Below are 21,036 nucleotides of genomic sequence, written 5' to 3' on the forward strand. Positions count from 1 at the left end.
TGGTGTGGGGGTGCTTTGCTGGTGACACTGTTGGGGATTTATTCATAATTGAAGGCATACTGAACCAGCATGGCTATCACAGCATCTTGCAGCGGCATGCTATTCCATCCGGTTTGCGTTTAGTTGGACCATCATTTATTTTTCAACAGGACAACGACCCCAAACACACCTCCAGGCTGTGTAAGGGCTACTTGACCAAGAAGGAAAGTGATGGGGTGCTACGCCAGATGACCTGGCCTCCACAGTCACCAGACCTGAACCCAATCGAGATGGTTTGGGGTGAGCTGGACTGCAGAGTGAAGGCAAAAGGGCCAACAAGTGCTAAGCATCTCTGGGAACTCCTTCAAGACTGTTGGAAGACCATTTCCGGTGACTACCTCTTGAAGCTCATCAAGAGAATGCCAAGAGTGTGCAAAGCAGTTATCAAAGCAAAAGGTGGCTACTTTGAAGAACCTAGAATATAAGACATATTTTCAGTTGTTTCACACTTTTTTGCTAATTATATAATTCCACATGTGTTAATTCACAGTTTTGATGCCTTCAGAGTGAATCTACAATTTTTATAGTCATGAAAATAAAGAAAACTCTTTGAATGAGGTGTGTCCAAACGTTTGGTCTGTACTGTATATATATATATATATATATATATATATATATATATATATATATATATATATATATATATACACACACACACACACATACACACACATACATACACATATACAGTTGCTTCTCACAAAATTAGAATATTAAGAAGTTAATTTATTTCAGCTCTTCAATACAAAAAGTCAAACTCCTTTATTATATGGAGTCATTACAAACAGCCAATGAAAAACCAAAAGTCATTATCTCTGCAAATTAGAATAATTACCAAAAAACACCTGCAAAGGCTTCCTAAGCATTTAAAAAGGTCCCTTAGTCTGTTTCAGTAGGCTCCACAATCATGGGGAAGACTGCTGACTAGACAGATGTCCAGAAGGTAGTTGACACACTCCACAAGGAGGGTAAGCGGCAAAAGGTCATTGCTAAAGAAGTTGGCTGTTCACAGAGTGCTGTATCCAAGCATATTAATGGAAAGTTGAGTGGAAGGAAAAAGGGTGGTAGAAAAAGGTGCACAAGCAACCGGGATAACCGCAGCCTTGAAAGGAGTTAAGAAAAGGCCATTCAAAAATGTGGGCGAGATTCACAAGGAGTGGACTGCTGCTGGAGTCATTGCTTCAAGAGCCACCACACACAGACCTTTCCAGGACATGGGCTACAAGTGTTGCATTCCTTGTGTCAAGCCACTCATGACCAATAGACAATGCCAGAAGCGTCTTACCTGGGCCAAGGAGAAAAAGAAATGGACTGTTGCTCAGTAGTCCAAGGTGTTTTCAGATGAAAGTAAATTTGGCATTTCACTTGGAAATCAAGGTCCCAGAGTCTGGAGGAAGAGTGGAGAGGCACACAATCCCAGCTGCTTGAGGTCTAGTGTGAAGTTTCCACAATCAGTGATGGTTGGGGAGCCATGTCATATGCTGGTGTATGTCCACTGTGTTTTATCAAGATTAAAGTCAGCACAGCCGTCTACCAGGAAATTTTAGAGCACTTCAAGCTTCTCTCTGCCGACAAGGTTTTTGGAGATGGAAATGTCATTCTCCAGCAGGACTTGGCACCTCTCCACACTGTCAAAAGTACCAATACCTGGTTTATAAACCACAGTATCACTGTGCTTGATTGGCCAGCAATCTCGCCTGACCTTAACCCCCATCGAGAATCTATGGGGTATTGTCATGAGGAAGATGAGACACCTGACCCAACAATGCAGATGAGCTGAAGGCTGCTATCAAAGCAACCTGGGCTTCCATAATTCCTCATTAGTGCCACAGGCTGATCATCTTCATGCCACGCCGCATTGATGCAGTAATTGATGCAATAATTGATGCAAAAGGAGCCGCGACCAATTATTAAGTGCATTTACTGAACATACATTTCAGAAGGCCAACATTTCGGACTTTAAAATCAAGCTGGTGTTATAAAGTATTCTAATTTACTGAGATGACGACTTTTGGCTTTTCATTATCTGTAAGGCATAATCATCAACATTAACAGAAATAAACATGTGAAATAGATCACTCTGTTTGTAATGATTCTATATATGTGTGCGTCTCCACTCTTCCTCCAGACTCTGAGACCTTGATTTCCAAATGAAATGCTAAATTTACTTTCATCTGAAAACAACACCTTGGACTAATGAGCAACCATCCAGTTCTTTTTCTCCTTGGTCCAGGTAAGACGCTTCTGACATAGTCTATTGGTCATGAGTGGCTTGAAACAAGGAATGCGACACTTGTAGCCCATGTCCTGGATACGTCTGTGTGTGGTGGCTCTTGAAGCAATGACTCCAGCAGCAGTCTACTCGTTGTGCGTTTGTCTCTATTTTGGTACATACCATGGATACACTGGAGAGCTTTGGTAGCAGATATTTTTTAAAGGGGAACCAGTGTTTGGTTCATAGACATTGTGACTGATATTATCCTACTCCCCCCTTTTGAGCCGACACTACTGCCACATTAGGTAACCTATACAACTTCATTATATTTGTTTGTAGTATGGTATATACCAAGGGCACAATGGAGGAACGTCTTTTTGAGAAAGAACAGCTTTTTTAAATGGGGAACCACAGCGAGTAGCCACTTGGTCTGTTATAATTCAAACACCACTTTTGATCAGACACTATGTTATGTATTTAATTGCTCACTGCATGCTGTTTGTCAGCCATATTTAATGTCCCTGATAAATCCGCCCTTTTCTCACTATGGAAACAACAAAAACCCTCACTGTTGCATTGATCCACTCCCGCCTGGATTACTGCAATGCTCTATTAATTGGCCTCCCCGTCACTCGACTATCCCCCCTCCAGTCCATACTTAATGCAGCGGCCAGGATCGTCCATCTGGCTAATCGGTACTCGGACGCATCCGCTCTTCGCCAGTCCTTACATTGGCTGCCCATTCATTACAGGATCCAATTCAAAGTACTTGTTCTCACCCACAAAGCTCTCCACAGTGCAGCACCCCCTTACATTTCTTCCCTCATTTCTGTCTATCGGCCTAGCCGATCGCTGCGCTCAGCAAACGACTTTCGACTAACCTCTGCACTAATCCGTACCTCCCACTCCCGACTCCAAGACTTCTCCTGTGCCGCACCTATCCTCTGGAATGCTCTACCCCAAGAAATCAGGACTATCCACAATTTGCATAGTTTTAGGCGCTCCCTCAAAACACATTTGTTCAGAGAGGCCTATCGCGTTCACTGATCAAAGTAATTTTCTGTGTAAGTGTGCGTGTGTAGCCCATTCACTATCTCCATCCATCCCCCACTCCCTCAAGATGGCTGGACCTTCATTGTAAATACACCATTGTAAATACACACCTGTACTCTGTATCTCCCTCACCTCATTGTAGATTGTAAGCTCTCATGAGCAGGGTCGTCTTATTTCATCTTATTTTGCTTCAGTTATTGTATTGTTAACGTTGTTTCTTATGACTTGTGTTTTGAAACTGTTAAACTGTAAAGCGCTGCGGAATATGTTGGCGCTATATAAATAAAGATTATTATTATTATTATGTCCCTGAATAAGTCAACTTTTTGAATGGTTTAAAAAAAAATTTCAATAAACTATTTGCATTTTGTGTCTTATGGAAGTCTTTTGTTTGTTGGGTAAGAATAATACACTGGGAAATAGGTTGGCATATTGATAAAGTACTATACACTAATTATCTGTAATATAACGGGCTAAGCGTCACTCTGTCTGAAGCCTCTATAGACTGCGCAAGTACGACGCGCCTGCGCAGTGCTGCTCCAGACAGAGTGACGCATGCCCCCCAAGAGATCGCTGTATGCATAAGCACTGAACACATACCTCGATCTCTGCAACACCTTACCGAGCCGGTGTTGCTGTTGCCGCGGGGTCTTGCGCCATGTGACGTCAGGAGAGGGCGGGTTGTGGCGCCTGAATCGGCGCCTGCGCAGTCCGCCCCTACCGCCGCCATTTTGTAGAAGACACACTGCAGTGTGTCTTCAAGACCATGGCGGCGGAAAGCGAGGACTGCGAAGGCGCCCAGTCCAGCACCACAACATGCCCAGAACAAGACAGCGCTGGACACAGGGAAGAAAGGGGAGTATAAATGTTTTTTTTTTTTTAATGTGTGCAGTTTAATAGGGGTGAGGGGGACCATTCATACCAGGATTGGGGGGTGAGGGGACCATGCATACCAGGATTGGGGGGTGAGAGGACCATGCATACCAGGATTGGGGGGTGAGAGGACCATGCATACCAGGATTGGGGGGTGAGGGGACCATGCATACCAGGATAGGGGGGTAACGGGACCATGCATACCAGGATAGGGGGGTGACGGCACCATGCATACCAGGATAGGGGGGGTGAGAGGACCATGCATACCAGGATTGGGGGGGGTGAGAGGACCATGCATACCAGGATTGGGGGGTGAGAGGGCCATGCATACCAGGATTGGGGGGTGAGAGGGCCATGCATACCAGGATTGGGGGGTGAGGGGACCATGCATACCAGGATTGGGGGGTTATAGGACCATGCATACCAGGATTGGGGGGTGAGAGGACCATGCACACCAGGATAGGGGGGTGAGGGGACCATGCATACCAGGATAGGGGGGTGAGGGGACCATGCATACCAGGATTGGGGGGTTATAGGACCATGCATACCAGGATTGGGGGGGTGAGAGGACCATGCATACCAGGATAGGGGGGGGTGAGAGGACCATGCATACCAGGATAGGGGGGTGAGAGGACCATGCATACCAGGATAGGGGGGTGAGAGGACCATGCATACCAGGATAGGGGGGTGAGAGGACCATGCATACCAGGATAGGGGGGTGAGAGGACCATGCATACCAGGATTGGGGGGTGAGGGCACCATGCATACCACGATAGGGATGAGGGGGGTGCCATTTATACCACGATAGGGATGAGGGGGGTGCCACACACACACACACACACACACACACACACACACTATTTGTTAATTATTAGATTAAATTGTAAAATCCTGGTGACAGATTCCCTTTAAATTATCACTTTTTTGATTGGTCAACTCAGGCACAATACTGGAAAGAGCTTGAGGCAATAGAAACTGGTACCAACTGCGTGTATACAACTAATGCACAATATAAAACCAAAAACAAGCAGAGAAAAACAAAGGACAGATGGGCACTGACATCACCTTTAGAGTTTAAAGTGAACCTGACTGAGATACATGCAGCCTACTATGTGGGCAGACGCCGGCTGTACGATCTCAGGCAGTGTGGAGAGGAGGTCACTTTCTCAATGTATGTCTACAAGATTTAGAAAGAAGCTGGAAAGCCCGATTAACAGAGACTTACAGAGTTAGAGAGAATTCACAGATTCAGCAGGGTATAAATGCTGTAATGATGAAGTAGCCAGGAGCTGCTCTCAGATCTGGCACCAGAACCCTGCTGACCGATAACCTTTAGTGATGGTTGGGCAAATACAGGCAAGGCACCTCAATATGGAAAAATAAGTAAAGGCAGACATCATTGCTGCATTACATTAAGATTTCAAGAAAAAAAACAGGCAACAAAATCCTCAGGCTGTGTCTGTCTTCTCTGTACGTAATATAGTCTTACCCTTCACAGACTTGGTAATATTTGTCATCGGTGATTCCATCCTGCAAGGGCACATTTACACTATAGTAGCATCCCTTCCCAAGGCCGATGTCACTTACATCTCCTGTCCCTAAAAAAGAATACACTGATTTATAGACTAGCATACTAATAGACTGTGAGAAGCAAATAATGGACTAGCACGCACTCCTATATAACATCTCCAGCAATGGCCAGCTCTTAGATGAAACTGGACAGCACATCTGTAGCTCTGCCAGCAACACTTCTAGGTGGAAAACGTCTGTAGACCCAATGGCCACTTCACAGCCAGGCCAGTCCCTGGTCCCCGACCACCGTACAGCCAGTCCCTGGTCCCCGACCACCGTACAGCCAGTCCCTGGTCCCCGACCACTGTACAGCCAGTCCCTGGTCCCCGACCACCTTGCAGCCAGTCTCTGGTCCCCTACCACCTTGCAGCCAGTCTCTGGTCCCCTACCACCTTGCAGCCAGTCTCTGGTCCCCTACCACCTTGCAGCCAGTCTCTGGTCCCCTACCACCTTGCAGCCAGTCTCTGGTCCCCTACCACCTTGCAGCCAGTCTCTGGTCCCCTACCACCTTGCAGCCAGTCTCTGGTCCCCTACCACCTTGCAGCCAGTCTATGGTCCCCTACCACCTTGCATTCAGTCTCTGGTCCCCTACCACCTTGCAGCCAGTCTCTGGTCCCCTACCACCGTGTAGCCAGTCTCTGGTCTCCATGGCGTAGAGATTAGCAATCAAAACATTTGGTACCTAGTGAGTTAATTATGGCGTTATCAGACAGTTTTCACAGGAGTGCTTGTACCGCTTCTCCCCATAGGACAATGACCAGAGCACATTGTGCAAGAGGTAATATTACAACCTGATTTCCTGGTCTAACCTCCTGCGTCAGTGTGAGAAGATGTGCAACTCAGTTTAATGGAGTCTCATTACAAACCCCTCTATCAGTTCTAATTAGGCCACGTTCACATGTTCAGTATTTTACATCAGTATTTGTAAGCCAAAACCAGGAGTGGATTTTGCCTCTAATTATTTCACTCCTGGTTTTGCCTTACAAATACTGATGTAAAATACTGACCAAATAATTGACATGTGAACATGGACTTACTGAGTCAGTCAGTGTCACACTAATATTCGCTGTGCTCAAGCATCTTGTAATCGGTCTGCAGTGAGATCAGGGCAGTCATTATGTCTCACACAGGAGTAACCTGCCTGTTCTGGACTACTCCTGTATGAGATACGCAATGACACCTGCTCCGATCTAACTGCTGAGCAATTACAAGTTGAGCACCACAGACATTAGTATGATACTGACGTACCCAGTATTCAGGAGAGCTGATGGAAGGGTTTGTAAGAATACACAGCTAAACTCAGCTATGCTACCCCTCCTTCACTGGCACCTTATCTGAAGGGCGTTCGTTATGTGTGATTTCTAGTCATGAAGGAAGATAGACCAGGAGATCAGAGTTGTCTTTCAATGTTACATCTTACACTCTGAGAAATCTGCTCTAAGCTTTGGTAGTCCTGTGTTCTTCGGTCCTTTGAGTGTTACTGCCTGCTTACGATTGGCAATATTATACATAATGTACATGCCCCCAGTGAAAACTCTGGTTACACCCACTTAAGGTTAACTCATTAGAGGCGAAAAAAAAAATGTTTTAATTTGCTTCTGCAGCCACTATTAGATTGTGTGATCAGTCCACCTTGAACAATTTGGTGAAAGGTCTTCTGTAAACTACATTTACAATGCAATAATTGTGAACACTCGTTATAAACGCTCATTCCACAATTATCTTTCAGTGTCAACAGGATGAAATGATCTTTTGTTTAGTGCAAAAAAATGATGGTTCTCTGTGGTGCATTAACAGGACTGGCACTGCCGAGAGCCGTGGTAGCGATGTAGTATAGATCGCTTGCTAGGCATCGTTTACTTTACCTGCCTGTGTAAACAGGTATTTAAACGACCATCGAACAGTAAAACTTTACCAGTCAGCGGTGGTATGCTGCTGGTCACTCCATGTAAATGGACCCTTAATTCTGCTGCTTTTCTGAGATAACAAGTATCGGCTTCCAGAGACGCACTGTAAAGTCTCCAGAAGTGAAGTTCTAGCTGTAAATGGAGACAACTCTACAATAATGGGCAAGCTTTAGAATAAGAGGTGTGATGCGACCATACAAGTACATGTGAGCACCTTAGTAAGTGCAAGGGACATCTCCTCGCCCTAAGGGCTCATGCTGATGTATAGGGACAGCACAAAGACCAATGCAATTCAATAGGGCAGCTTAGCTGCACCTTTATGGGTGCGCTAAGCAATCTGACCCTATACAGAACATGCATTATACCTCCGATGTTCACAGACACAGTGCAGCGCCTGTGTATTGTACGATGATTAGTGTGTAAAACCAGGTGTCACATGAATGTAAATTACAGACATATAGACGGGAATACGGACGGCAACACGGAAACATGGACGGCAACACGGATGGCAACACGGACACATGGACGGCAACACGGACGGCAACACGGGCACACAGACGGCAACACGGACGGCAACACGGACGGCAACACGGACGGCAACACGGACGGCAGCACGGACGGCAGCACGGACGGCAGCACGGACGGCAGCACGGACGGCAGCACGGACGGCAGCACGGACGGCAGCACGGACGGCAGCACGGACGGCAGCACGGACGGCAGCACGGACGGCAGCACGGACGGCAGCACGGACGGCAGCACGGATGACAATCCTCCAGAATTTCTGTATGAATATAGGACAATTATTTATATGCTCTTCTAATCTCGACCTAAAGATCCCAGTAGCTATCTTCTCTGGAAATGTTCAGAAACCTCCTTAGTAACTAAAAAGTATGACTTCGATTCCTCAGGACTGGCGACTTTCACACCGGTCTTCATGAGGCGGCAAGCTGAAGTCAGACACTCCTTATGTCTCCTAATGAATCAGGAATGGAGGCAGGTGGCGTGGGCCTCCATGAGCCTCGTCACAAATCTTACTCTAGTCAGTGACTGGAGTGAGACTTCTGTTGTGAAGTGCGCCCTAGTGCTGCCCTTTTTGGTGAAGCTGTGCACAATGCACATGAAAATATCAAAAGTCTCAACATTTTTGTGCCTTTCAAAGCATTTTATGCCAGCGTTCTGATGTAAAGGTTTTGATGATTTCTTTCAAAGATTTCTTCAGTAACACGACGCATTAACGCTTCAGCGACATTGCTGAGCAGATGAATCAGAGGTGAACAGCACAGATCTAATATAGCACCAAGGAAAACCCACATGAGACAGAGAATGCAAGTGCATTTACAGAAGTGAAAAAAAGTACCCAAATCTGGACTTTCTATATAAGTTTTCGGGTTGTCCCACACCCAGTACACTGCTTCAGATGCTGCAGCGAGAGATAAGGTGTAAATACCAGGCATTATTCACTCATTTAGGGTAATTGTAGTCATGCAATCAATAATAAACACTCAGTTAAACCCTATGGCCGGGTGCCCATAATTCGGAACGAGCAGCGCATTGGACGCAGTGCATGCTCGCTGAGGCCAAAGCACAGCCGTCTATTGAACGCAGGTAAATCCTATGATCACTGAGCCGTGCTGATTCACAGCGTCTAATACATTGTACGGGTGACATTTCTCTTGCGGTGGTTCGTGTCTCTACAAGATAAATTGACATGCTGCGGTCTGGAGAGACGTGCCACATGTCCATCTCCGCAGGAGATCCGCGGGCGTCTGCGGACACATAGAGGACATGGGATTTCTAGAAATCCCATCCACTATGCTGAAACATCTGAATGCTGCGGGTTTGAGGCTGCATAAATATGCAGCGTCCAACCCGCAGCAGTTCCTGATCGTGGGCACGTACCCGTGGAAAAAAAAAACAGTAAAAAAAAAAAAATTGTAGCTAAGTACCTTAAAAAATCCTTGAGCTCCGTCAATTTGGCCATTTTTTTTCTCCAAGTTTTCAGACACATCGCTCCGTTACATAGATATTCACATTTTATGCTTTTAGAGAGCTGTATAAGAAATGTTTGCTTGTAAAGCATATGGACGGCAGTTTCACCCCTCATGAAGGAAGGGAGTCAAGCTCCAATCCATAAAATCATATCCTTTATTTCATGATTAAAATAGATATGGCAATTCTACAATATGGCAGCACATAGGCGTGAAACCTTCTCTGCCAGACGCTGCAATGCCAATGTCTGGCACAGATGAGACTCCGAGTTTCTCCACACCAGAAAGTTACCTGGTTTCCTTCAAGGGTGAGCTTAATTTTTTCATTACTTTCACTCCTCCTAGACTCTGCAGTTACAGCTCAGCAGCATCGGAGAATACAGGACTTCCAGATCATCTGTGATTGGCAGTGTCTAGGAGAGAGGAGTGAAGGCGCAAGCCCTCGAGAAGACTGAAGAAACGCCTCGTAGCACTGCAAACAGAGACGTGACATATTGCGCTACAAAAGCAACAAAATGTGAATATCTCTGCAATGGAGTGACGCAGCATAAAACAGACAAAAGCGACAGAACTAGGGGAGCTCAGGGGTTGTTACTACGTATTTAAGTGACAGGTCCTCTTTAAACCCCATATGTACTAGAATACAGCTATCGTCATCGGCACCATAGACTGTAAATGGAAACTACACACTTCTGACAACAGGTGTAATGTGTGCGATGTGTGACGTACAACTGTATTGTCAGTAAGTAAATTAAGACGACCATAAATACAGGGCAAGAAATAGGAAACTAAACAATTATTGCTTACATACCTGGAAAGAAGCCGGGAGAAAACTTATGTAAAGAAACCGTCGTAACCTTGGAAGTAAAACTAAACGCGTCTTCTACTCCTGAAACAGAAAGCATACAAATTGTATAATACTGATGACACGGCCTCTGCCCTACACACAGCAACCATGTGCGATTGTATGACGAGACACACAACCTACGACGGCACCAAGCAATCATGTCATAGAACTGATTACCAAGATAACGTGTATATTCAGTAACGTGCAGCTGACTGTAATGTGACCAAGCTGTGCAAAAAGAAAAAAACAGTAATGGGACTAAGGGTAAGCCAGAAATACTGCACGTGTGCCCCAAAGAGCAGAACTAAAATCTTGTAAGATTCTCCCCCGTGTGCAATCCTTACCGGTAATAAGCCAAACATTACGTGTCGTTAGGTGGTCTGTGTAGTGCAGGACGGGTTCTTCACTTCCCTATTATGGGGGGGGATACAAAAGGGTTTTCTACACTAAACTGCCCATGTATGCAGTCATGTGCACGCCTCTGCAGGCATGTTTGTGAGAGCATATAGACGTTCGTGTGGGCACATACACATCTGTGTATATATACACGTGTATGTGAAGTGTTGGGGGCTGGCTGACTGACCATTCATAGTGGGAGATTATGGGTAAGAACCTAGACTTATGTGGAAGAATATTTTTTATATGGGCACGATACTGCTGGTGTGGATATGAGTTTTATCACCATTTTTGGCTGGTCCTAGATTACATAGTTAACGTTATTCCCCCCAGCATGACCTTGCCCCACAAGATGCAATAGCACTTGCACTTTAACATTTTTTTTATATGAATACTAGCTGAAGAGCCCGACTCTGACGTTATAGCGATATTGCTAGCGACATCGCTGTGTCTGATACTTACCTACGACCCGCTCCCCCGCTGGTTATCGCTGATCGCGCGAGAACTTTCAGGACCGCTTCTCGCCGTCAGCTTCCTGCAGCGCTTCCTGTGGAGAGACGAGCGACGCGTGGACGCAGGTGGGAGGACGCATGATCGCCTGGTGTAACAGGTAAGTAGCGATCCCCGTCCCCAGCGATGTCGCTGGTGAGATCTGCCTGTGTGGCAGCTCACTAGCGACCACTTAGCGATGTACCAGCGATCCTGACCGTGTCATATCGCTGATCGGGATCGCTGGTACATCGCTAAGTGTGACAGTACCTTTAGTTATAACAAATTATGATTATATCTCTCTGAGTGTAGAGCCCCACCCACTCCACATGGCCACATCTAATATATAAAGCTCAAGTGTGTGTATGATGTATGTATGTACAGTTGTGGCCAAAAGTATTGTCACCTCTGCAATTCTGTCAGAAAATACTCAGTTTCTTCCTGAAAATGATTGCAAACACAAATTCTTTGGTATTATCTTCATTTAATTTGTCTTAAATGAAAAAACACAAAAGAGAATGAAGCAAAAAGCAAAACATTGATCATTTCACACAAAACTCCAAAAATGGGCCAGACAAAAGTATTGGCACCCTCAGCCTAATACTTGGTTGCACAACCTTTAGCCAAAATAACTGCGACCAACCGCTTCCGGTAAGCATCAATGAGTTTCTTACAATGCTCTGCTGGAATTTTAGACCATTCTTCTTTGGCAAACTGCTCCAGGTTCCTGATATTAGAAGGGTGCCTTCTCCAAACTGCCATTTTTAGATCTCTCCACAGGTGTTCTATGGGATTCAGGTCTGGACTCATTGCTGGCCACCTTAGAAGTCTCCAGTGCTTTCTCTCAAACCATTTTCTAGTGCTTTTTGAAGTGTGTTTTGGGTCATTGTCCTGCTGGAAGACCCATGACCTTTGAGGGAGACCCAGCTTTCTCATACTGGGCCCTACATTATGCTGCAAAATTTGTTGGTAGTCTTCAGACTTCATAATGCCATGCGCACGGTCAAGCAGTCCAGTGCCAGAGGCAGCAAAGCAACCCCAAAACATCAGGGAACTTCCGCCATGTTTGACTGTAGGGACCGTGTTCTTTTCTTTGAATGCCTCCTTTTTTCTCCTATAAACTCTATGTTGATGCCTTTGCCCAAAAAGCTCTACTTTTGTCTCATCTGACCAGAGAACATTCTTCCAAAACGTTTTAGGCTTTTTCAGGTAAGTTTTGGCAAACTCCAGCCTGGCTTTTTTATGTCTCGGGGTAAGAAGTGGGGTCTTCCAGGGTCTCCTACCATACAGTCCCTTTTCATTCAGACGCCGACAGATAGTACGGGTTGACACTGTTGTACCCAGGGCTGTGGAGTCGGTAAGCCACAGTTGCGACTCCGACTCCTGGATTTTATCAGGCTCCGACTCCGGCTCCGGCTCCGACTCCTTCATAAATGGCCAATTCATAACAACAAATTTACTGTTGTAAAATATTAAACATCGTGCTTATTCAGTTTCTCACCATCATATAAGTAATCAGACCACTTAGAGCAAAAACTACATTTATTAGAATACAATTAGAATATAGCAAATAACTTTTATAAACTTTTCTAAACTGTAAGTAAATATGCAATAAACACTTTTATGCAGTTAATAAGAAGAAATCTATAAATTTGTCCTCAGAAAAAGTATTGCCTCTGTCAGATCCTCCTTCATGGTTGCCCTCAAATCTGATCTAATTAGGGGGTGTGTTTAAAGAACACTGTTGTAAAGAGTGTGAGTGGTTGAAGGACCTGTGATGAGGTCAGTCATGTGACCCGGTGGGCGTGGCTATGGACCATATTGTTGACCGATGCACAGTGACACCATCTGCAGCAAGATGATGCTGCAGGTCTTTGGAGGTGGTCTGTGGATTGTCCTTGACTGTTCTCACCATTCTTCTTCTCTGCCTTTCTGATATTTTTCTTGGCCTGCCACTTCTGGGCTTAACAAGAACTGTACCTGTGTTCTTCCATTTCCTTACTATGTTCCTCACAGTGGAAACGGACTGGTTAAATCTCTGAGACAACTTTTTGTATCCTTCCCCTGAAAAGCTATGTTGAATAATCTTTGTTTTCAGATCATTTGAGAGTTGTTTTGAGGAGCCCATGATGCCACTCTTCATAGGAGAATCAAATAGGAGAACTACTTGCAAGTGGCCACCTTAAATACCTTTTCTCATGATTTGATACACCTGGCTATGAAGTTCAAAGCTCAATGAGGTTACAAAACCAATTTAGTGCTTCAGGAAGTCAGTAAAAAGTAGTTAGGAGTGTTCAAATCAAGAAAATGATAAGGGTGCCCATACTTTTGCACCGGTCAAATTTTGTTTAAATGCAGATTGCACATTTTCTATTAGTACAATAAACCTCATTTGAATCCAGAAATATAACTGAATCCATCAGTTATTAGATATATGAAACTGAAATAGCTGTTGCAAAAACCAAAATTGTTATAAAGAAAAAAGGTTAACATTAATAGGGGTGCACAAACTTTTACATATGACTGTACATATACACACACACACACACACACACACACACACACACACACACACACACACACACACAATGTAAAATAGGAGGCAGGTCAGTGAGGGATCAGTGACCTGTCAAAAGCCATACAGTAAAAATCCCCCACAAGCGACACCATATTGGAAACTAGAAGGGAACTTATCTAGATATGTGGTGAGCACACTGAACCTCCAGGTGCGTCACAGAAGTTTATAACATTGAGCCATGAAAATTAAAAAAAAATGAAATCACATTTTCCCCACAAGAATGTTTTTTAGCCCTAAGTTTTGCGTTTTCAAAAGGGTAACAGGAGAAACGGCATGGAAAAATTTTTTGTGAAATTGAGTGTGCCAATACCTCACATTTGGGAGAAAACTAATGTTTGGGTACATGGCTGAGCTTGGAAGGGAAGGAGACTTTTTGAATGTAAAATTTGATGGAATCATTAGTGGACGCTATGTCCCATTTGGAGAGCCCCCTGATGTGCCTAAACAATGGAAATCCCCCACAATTGATCCCATTTTGGAAACTAGACTGCTCAAGGAATGTATTTAGATGTGTGGTGAGCACCTCAAACCCCCAGTTTGCTTCACAGAAATTTATATCATTGAACTGTGAAAAAGAAATCACATTTTCCACAAAATGTTTTTATTTTAGCCCCAATTTTTTATTTTCACAAGGATAACAGGAGAAATTGCACCATACAATTTGTTGTGCAATTTCTCTTCAGTACACCATATGTGGGGGACTACTACTTTAGAGGTACAGTGCAAAGCTGTACAGGGAAGAAGCTCAATATTGGAGTTCAGATTTTGCTGGAATGATTTGAGGGTGCCATGTCACTTTGGCAGAACCCCTGAGGTGCTGGAGGAAAAGAAACCCCCTATATATGAGCTCATTTTACAAACTACACTCCCCAATGAATTCATCTATGGGTGCAGTGATCATATTGAAACCACTTGTGTATCACAGAATTTTATACCATTTAGCGGTAAAGAATTAAATTTTTACCACTAAAATGTTGTTTTAGCCCCGAGTCTTTAATTATTCTAAGGGCCAACAGGAAATTTTTCACAACAAACTGAAGTCCATTTTTTCCTGAGTGCGACAATATCCTACATGTAATCGGAAAATATTTTTCAGGCACAGCGCAAAGCTCAGAAGGGAAGAAGCGCCATACTACAGTGCAGATTTTACTGTTCTGGTTGGCAGGTGCCATGACCCACTCGGAGAGCCCCTGATTTGACAGAGCAGCAGAAAGCCTCATAAGTGACCCCAATTTACAAACTACAACTCTCAATGAATTCACCTAGGGGTGCAGTGATCATATTGACACTACAGGTGTGTCACAGAATTTTATACCATTGGGCAGTGAAGAAAAAATAATTACATTTTACCAAAAACATTTTGTTTTGGTCCTAGATTTCACATTTTTATACTGGGAAATGGGTAAAAATGGCACCAAAATTTGTCCCACAATTTCTGCTGAATGTGGCAATACCCCATATGTGGCTGTACAGTACTGCTTAGCTATACGGAGTGACTCAGGAGGGACAGATTGCTATTTGCCTCCTGGAGCGCATTTTTTCCTAAAATAGTTTGCAGACTTTATATACAGAACCCCTAATTGCTAGAAGAGCAGAATCCCTCCTTCAAATGACCCATTTTGGAAATTATACCCCTTTGGGAATCTATTTACAGGAGTAGTGATGATTTTTACTCTATGGGTATTCTCCAGAAACAAGCAGCAGTGGATGTTGCCGAGTGAAAATTGCAAACTGCCGTTGTAGTCACCAGTACATTATGCCCAGCTTGTGCATCTGGAGACACCCGTAAGTTAGGTGGGCTCTCATCACTGCAGAAATGCCAAACGTGGACACTATACATGGTTTAGGTACACTGGGGCTCAAAAGGGAAAGGGGCATTTGGATTTGGGAGACAGAATTTGCAGAATTTCTTTTGGTGGGTGAGGAGCCATTCCGCTTTTCCAGTGCTTTTGTGCTACGATGAATGTGGAAGCCCCCTATATTTCCATTAGCAGATGACGGACCTGAGTGGTGACCTGCTTTTTTGTGGATTGAGTGGAAGCTTTTATTGGTAACATTTTACACAACATTTGGGATCACGTTTATCCGGCGCTCTACACTGAGCACTTACTTTGGGGTTTCAGTCTACACTGTGTTCCAAATTATTATGCAAAAAATATTTCCTCATATTTTCTCTAAATTTCCTATATGAATTGCAGTCATTGTTATTTTCCAGTCATCTAATATTCTAGTATAATTGCAATGCTTTTGAACAAACTGCCTATGAAAACAGTATATTTTTAAAAATAAGAAACACTCAAAATGCATGTTCCAAATTATTATGCACAGTAGAGTTTTCAACCTTTTTATTTTGAACAAAAAAATGGGCAATTGTGAAATTATAAGCATTATCAGCTTATTACAAAATGAAATCAAACAGTTTTCAAGTCAACTTTATTCTAGGTGATGTTACATTTGCACATAGGACCCCTTGTTCGAAAGAAGCTTCTGAACTCTCTCGTCCATTGAATTTGTCAGTTTTTGGATGGTTTGTACTTCAATTGTTTTGCATGTGGACAGAATCCCCTCCCAGAGCTGTTGCTTGATGTGAACTGCCTCCCGCCATCATAGACACTCCTTTTGATGATGCTCCAGAGGTTGTCAATGGGGTTGAGGTCAGGGGAAGTTGGTGGCCACACCATAAGTTTGTCCTCTTTTATGCCCATAGCAGCCAGAGATGCAGATGTGTTATTTGCAGCATGAGACGGTGCATTATCATGCATGAAAATGATCTTGCTGCGGAAAGCACGGTTCTTCCTCTTGAACCATGGCAGGAAGTGCTGTTTTAGAAACTCCACATAGATTATGGAGTTCATCTTTACCCCTTCAGGGATCCTAAAGGGGCCGACAATCTCTCTCCCCATGATTCCAGCCCAAAAGATTACTCCACCTCCTCCTTGTTGGCGCCTTAGCCGTGTTTTCATGGGGTGTCCATCAACCAGCCATCCTCTACTCCATCCATCTGGACCATCGAGCGTTGCACGGCACTCATCGGTGAGCAAAACAGTTTGGAAGTCAGTCTTCAAGTATCGTTTGGCCCACTGGAGCCATTTCTGCTTGTGTGCAGTGGATAGAGGTGGTGGACAGGATGGCTTACGCACAGCTGCAAACCTTTGAAGGACCCTGCATCTTGTTGTTCGGGGGGCATTGGAGGCACCAGCAGCTTCAAAAACTTGTCTGCTGCTATGACAAGGCATTTTTGCAGCTGTTCTTTTAACCTGACGCAATTGCCTGTTGGAAAGAGTCCTCAATTTTTCCTTATCAGCACGCACACGTGTGTGCTGGGAATCAGCTACATACTTCTTGATTGTGCAATGATCACGATGAAGTGTCTTGGCAATGTTGATTGTAGTCATGCTTTGACCTAAATACTCCACAATTTGTTGCTTCTCAGCAGCCGCCACATCCTTTTTCTTCCCCATTTTGGCAAAAAATGTAGGCTGCTTAATAATGTGGAACAGCCTTCTTAAGTAGTCTTGCCTTTATTTGGACACACCTGCCAAACTAATTTGCACAGGTATCTGCAATTGCTTTCAGTGATATAAAGAGCCCTGACACACATCACCATCAATGAGTTTAAATGACAAACAAACATTTTTTAACCTTATCACTCCTAAACTCTTTTTGCATAATAATTTGGAACACAGTTTAAATCTAAGTGACGTGATTCAGATGAAACTCCCGAGGGACCCAATCATTATATTATGGCAGCAGAGTTACTCTGGACTCAGTCTGGTCTCCGTTCAGCGGAGTCGTTTTCAGAAGTGCACAAAACTGACCAACAACACTTTTATGCAATACTAAAATGACAGACACCGCCGGATCACAGGTCAGACGGCGTCCACAGTGCCTCCATCTGCCTCATTATAGGGAATCTTCCGCCAGAGGTTCCGTCTGAATCACGTATTTCAGAGATTTAGATGGAAACCCCAGTGTAAGCGCTCAGCGCAGAATTCAGGATAAATGTGCACCGAACCTTACTGCGATCTTTGGGAGGCAGAATGAAAAAAATCAACAGCAGGTGAAGAATTGGTTTTATTTATTTTTTACGCCGGCTCTTGTGCGGTATAAGTGATTAGGTGACTTTATTCTTTGGGTCGGTGCAATTACAGCGATGCCAAATTTATATTGTGGTTTTATGTTTGCCAGCTGTCACACACTAAAAAAAAACAAAACACTTTATTGCAAAAATGCATCGCCATATTTTTACAGCTATAATTTTCCCATATTTCGGCTGACAGTCATTTGCAGGCTTTTTCTTTGCGGGACAAGTTGACGTTTTTATTGGTACCATTTTCAGACTCATGATATTTTTTGATCGCTTTCTATTCTGATTTTTGGGAGGCAGAATAAACAAAAGATCACTGCTGTGATCGAAACGCGTCGCTCTACCTGCCTGTCATTAATATTTCCCAGACTATTCATGGTGTTTTAAAATTATTTTTCAATAAACGATTGTAAAGTTTTTCCCAAGGAGCTGGAGGATTTGCCTTTTTTCCTTATTTTTAAAAATGTTGTTAAAACACTATGTGACTATCGTTTTCTGCAGGCTGATCACTTGTATAGCATGGGGATGCAACAGCATTCCTATGCAAGCTGTCAGCACTGCACTGACAGACAAACTTTGATCATGCTCTGAGCATGATCAAGCAACTTTGCAAGCTCTGGTGACCCGGATGTCAGACATTGGGTTACCATGGCAATGATCGGGACTCCGCAATGATGTTGCGGGGTCTACGATCCAAGGGCAGAGGTGCTTTCTTCCCTCTGCTTGCTCACGAAATGCTACGATCGATATAGGAGCGTAAAATGTCAAAAGATGGAAATGAATCAGTTTAAAAAAAAACCTAATAGTAAAACTTTTTACCGTCTCCGTGGTGCAAGTCCAGATCAATATAAAGCACTCTGTCATATTTTTGCCGAAGTTTCAAAATTCCTAAAACAGCATCATTCACATAACAGAATCCGGAGGCTTCATCCCTGAGAAAAAAGGAAAGAGAAAATATAAAAGCTCAAAGGGTCATCAGAGACTTATATTTTTTTTCAAAAATGGGGCTAAGAACTATCAGGCAGTTAGTTGCTGCCTGTTCTGCCCAGTATCGATCTCTGCTGGCTCAGAGCGGTCACGGACCAGCCACTGACGTCATGTTGACAGATGTCTTCTTTTTTGCTCTGTTGACAGGGTGTCTCTGTTGGCGTCATGTTGTCGGCCGGCTCCCTGTTTCCTAACTGCGGAGAGCAGACTGCTAGTCAGCATGACATCTCCAGTGACGCCCCAACGTCAGAGCAGCTAGAGATCGTTCTGCTCTGCTGGCGAGAGGTGAAATGAAGCAGGGGAACAGCCAGCTGAGCCAGCAGACCGTACCTATGCAGAACAGGCAGATAGTCAGCAAATACCGGTCTGTTCGTTCTTAGTCCCATACTTACAAATAATAAAAGTCCTGGACAACCCCTGCAATTGTTTTAAATGTTAAGTTAAAGAAGTGCAGATCATGAAGTCAGATTTTATTTTACTGTCCCCCCCCCAAAAGGGTGAGAAATAAATTACTGACATTCACATTTATACAATTAACCCGTAGTAAAACCCCTAACATTGAATTCTACAAATTTTACTGAAATGCTAGAATACTACTTTTCTGTTTACAATAGATTGACTCCAGTTGAATTTACCCAGGGCTCCCACAATGCCTACTTCTTAGCATGATGCCAACCCCCCGGCCAGTTAATGGCAATGCGGGCTTTGCCTTCCATTAGGTGCTCGGCTGCAGTGAGGGTTGCTCCTCCGACAGCTGCCGCATAGTCATAGATGCCTTCTGTGATGGGACAGTCGTAGCCTGTAATATTACATTAACAAAATCATATATTAACATGGCAGCATCTTTTAAGCTTACATAAATACTGGGGAAAAAAAAGACTACACAAAACAATTTCTATTAATGGCTACTGAAAATGTAACAATTTATAAAATACCTTTAAAGGGGTGGTACAAAAACATGACTGATTTCTTCCAATTACAGTGCCCAATGCCTAGATACTATACTTCAGCATGTGGCCATCCTCTTTCATCATTCTGGAGGAGCAGGTCACACCCCAACTAGTGATTTCTTGCCCAGAGACAAGATGTAACATCACATAGTTACATAGTTGTAAGGGTTGAAAAAAAGACCCTGGCTCATCAAATTCAGCCTTTCTCCACCAGTTTAACAATAACCCGCAATGTTATTGTCACGCCGCTCTCACCTGGGGGCGGGACCCCGCGCCCAGCGTCACCACTTCCGGCGCCGCCGCGGCTCCGGGGTTCCCGTCAGGTGCGCACGCGCACCTCTCGTACTTCGTTCCATGCCTGCACAACGTTGCTAGTGCGCATGTGCACTCTTCTCAGTTCTAGCTGCAGCCTTGTCCTCTCTATGGTCCTGGAGGACCTGACCCAGAAGTCCCTGTGCTCCTGCCCTATATCAGGCTACCTCTTCCTAAGGGAGGTGCCTGATTATTGTTGTGCTTCCTGGCTTGGTCTGCTTGGTCCTTGCCTGGCTGTGCGCTGTATTCGGGTCCTCTGCCTTGTGCTCTGTTCCTGTACTCTGCCTAGTGATCTGCCCCTGAACTCTGCCTTGTGCTCCATTCCTGTACTCTGCCTTGCCATGCATACACTCTGCTCTGTGTTCTATCGTGCTTCATTGCACACGCTCTGCCTCTGCGCTATGTCTAAACTTGCACTCAGGCGTGCTCCATTGCACGCACCCTGCTTTGCTCGCACCCGGGCGCGCTTGTCTCTGCACGCCATATGTGCTCTCGTGTACCCGCCTTGCACTATCCTGCATCTAGCGCACTCCCGTGTACACGCCATGTATTGTCATGTACTCTCCGTGCTCCCGTACACTCGTCCTGTATTGTCCTACACCCTGCGTGTCCCTGTGTCCACGCTTTGCACACTCTTGTACTCTGCACATCCCCTGTTGCTAGACACACTCACTCGTGTCTCCTGTGAGCCGGACACCTGGTGCCAGCAGTCGTGGTACCTCACCCCCTTGGGCTTTCCCCTG

General features: G+C 44.5%; 1 protein-coding gene across 1 annotated transcript in view; it reads right to left on the reverse strand.

Annotated features, from left to right (window-relative positions):
• Nucleotides 1–21,036, reverse strand: part of HDAC8 (histone deacetylase 8) — a 71,245-nt gene that overhangs the window by 27,634 nt on the left and 22,575 nt on the right. The window contains exons 4-7 of the mRNA XM_073558787.1: nucleotides 19,689–19,830; nucleotides 18,864–18,976; nucleotides 10,459–10,536; nucleotides 5,670–5,778 (exon numbers count right to left, since the gene is read on the reverse strand). Of these exons, the coding sequence (XP_073414888.1) occupies nucleotides 5,670–5,778; nucleotides 10,459–10,536; nucleotides 18,864–18,976; nucleotides 19,689–19,830 (442 nt within the window). The remainder of the gene's footprint in view (nucleotides 1–5,669; nucleotides 5,779–10,458; nucleotides 10,537–18,863; nucleotides 18,977–19,688; nucleotides 19,831–21,036) is intronic.

The sequence above is a fragment of the Dendrobates tinctorius genome, unplaced genomic scaffold (assembly GCF_039654945.1).
Source record: "Dendrobates tinctorius isolate UK_male_01 unplaced genomic scaffold, ASM3965494v1 ptg000258l, whole genome shotgun sequence".
NCBI lineage: Eukaryota > Metazoa > Chordata > Amphibia > Anura > Dendrobatidae > Dendrobates > Dendrobates tinctorius.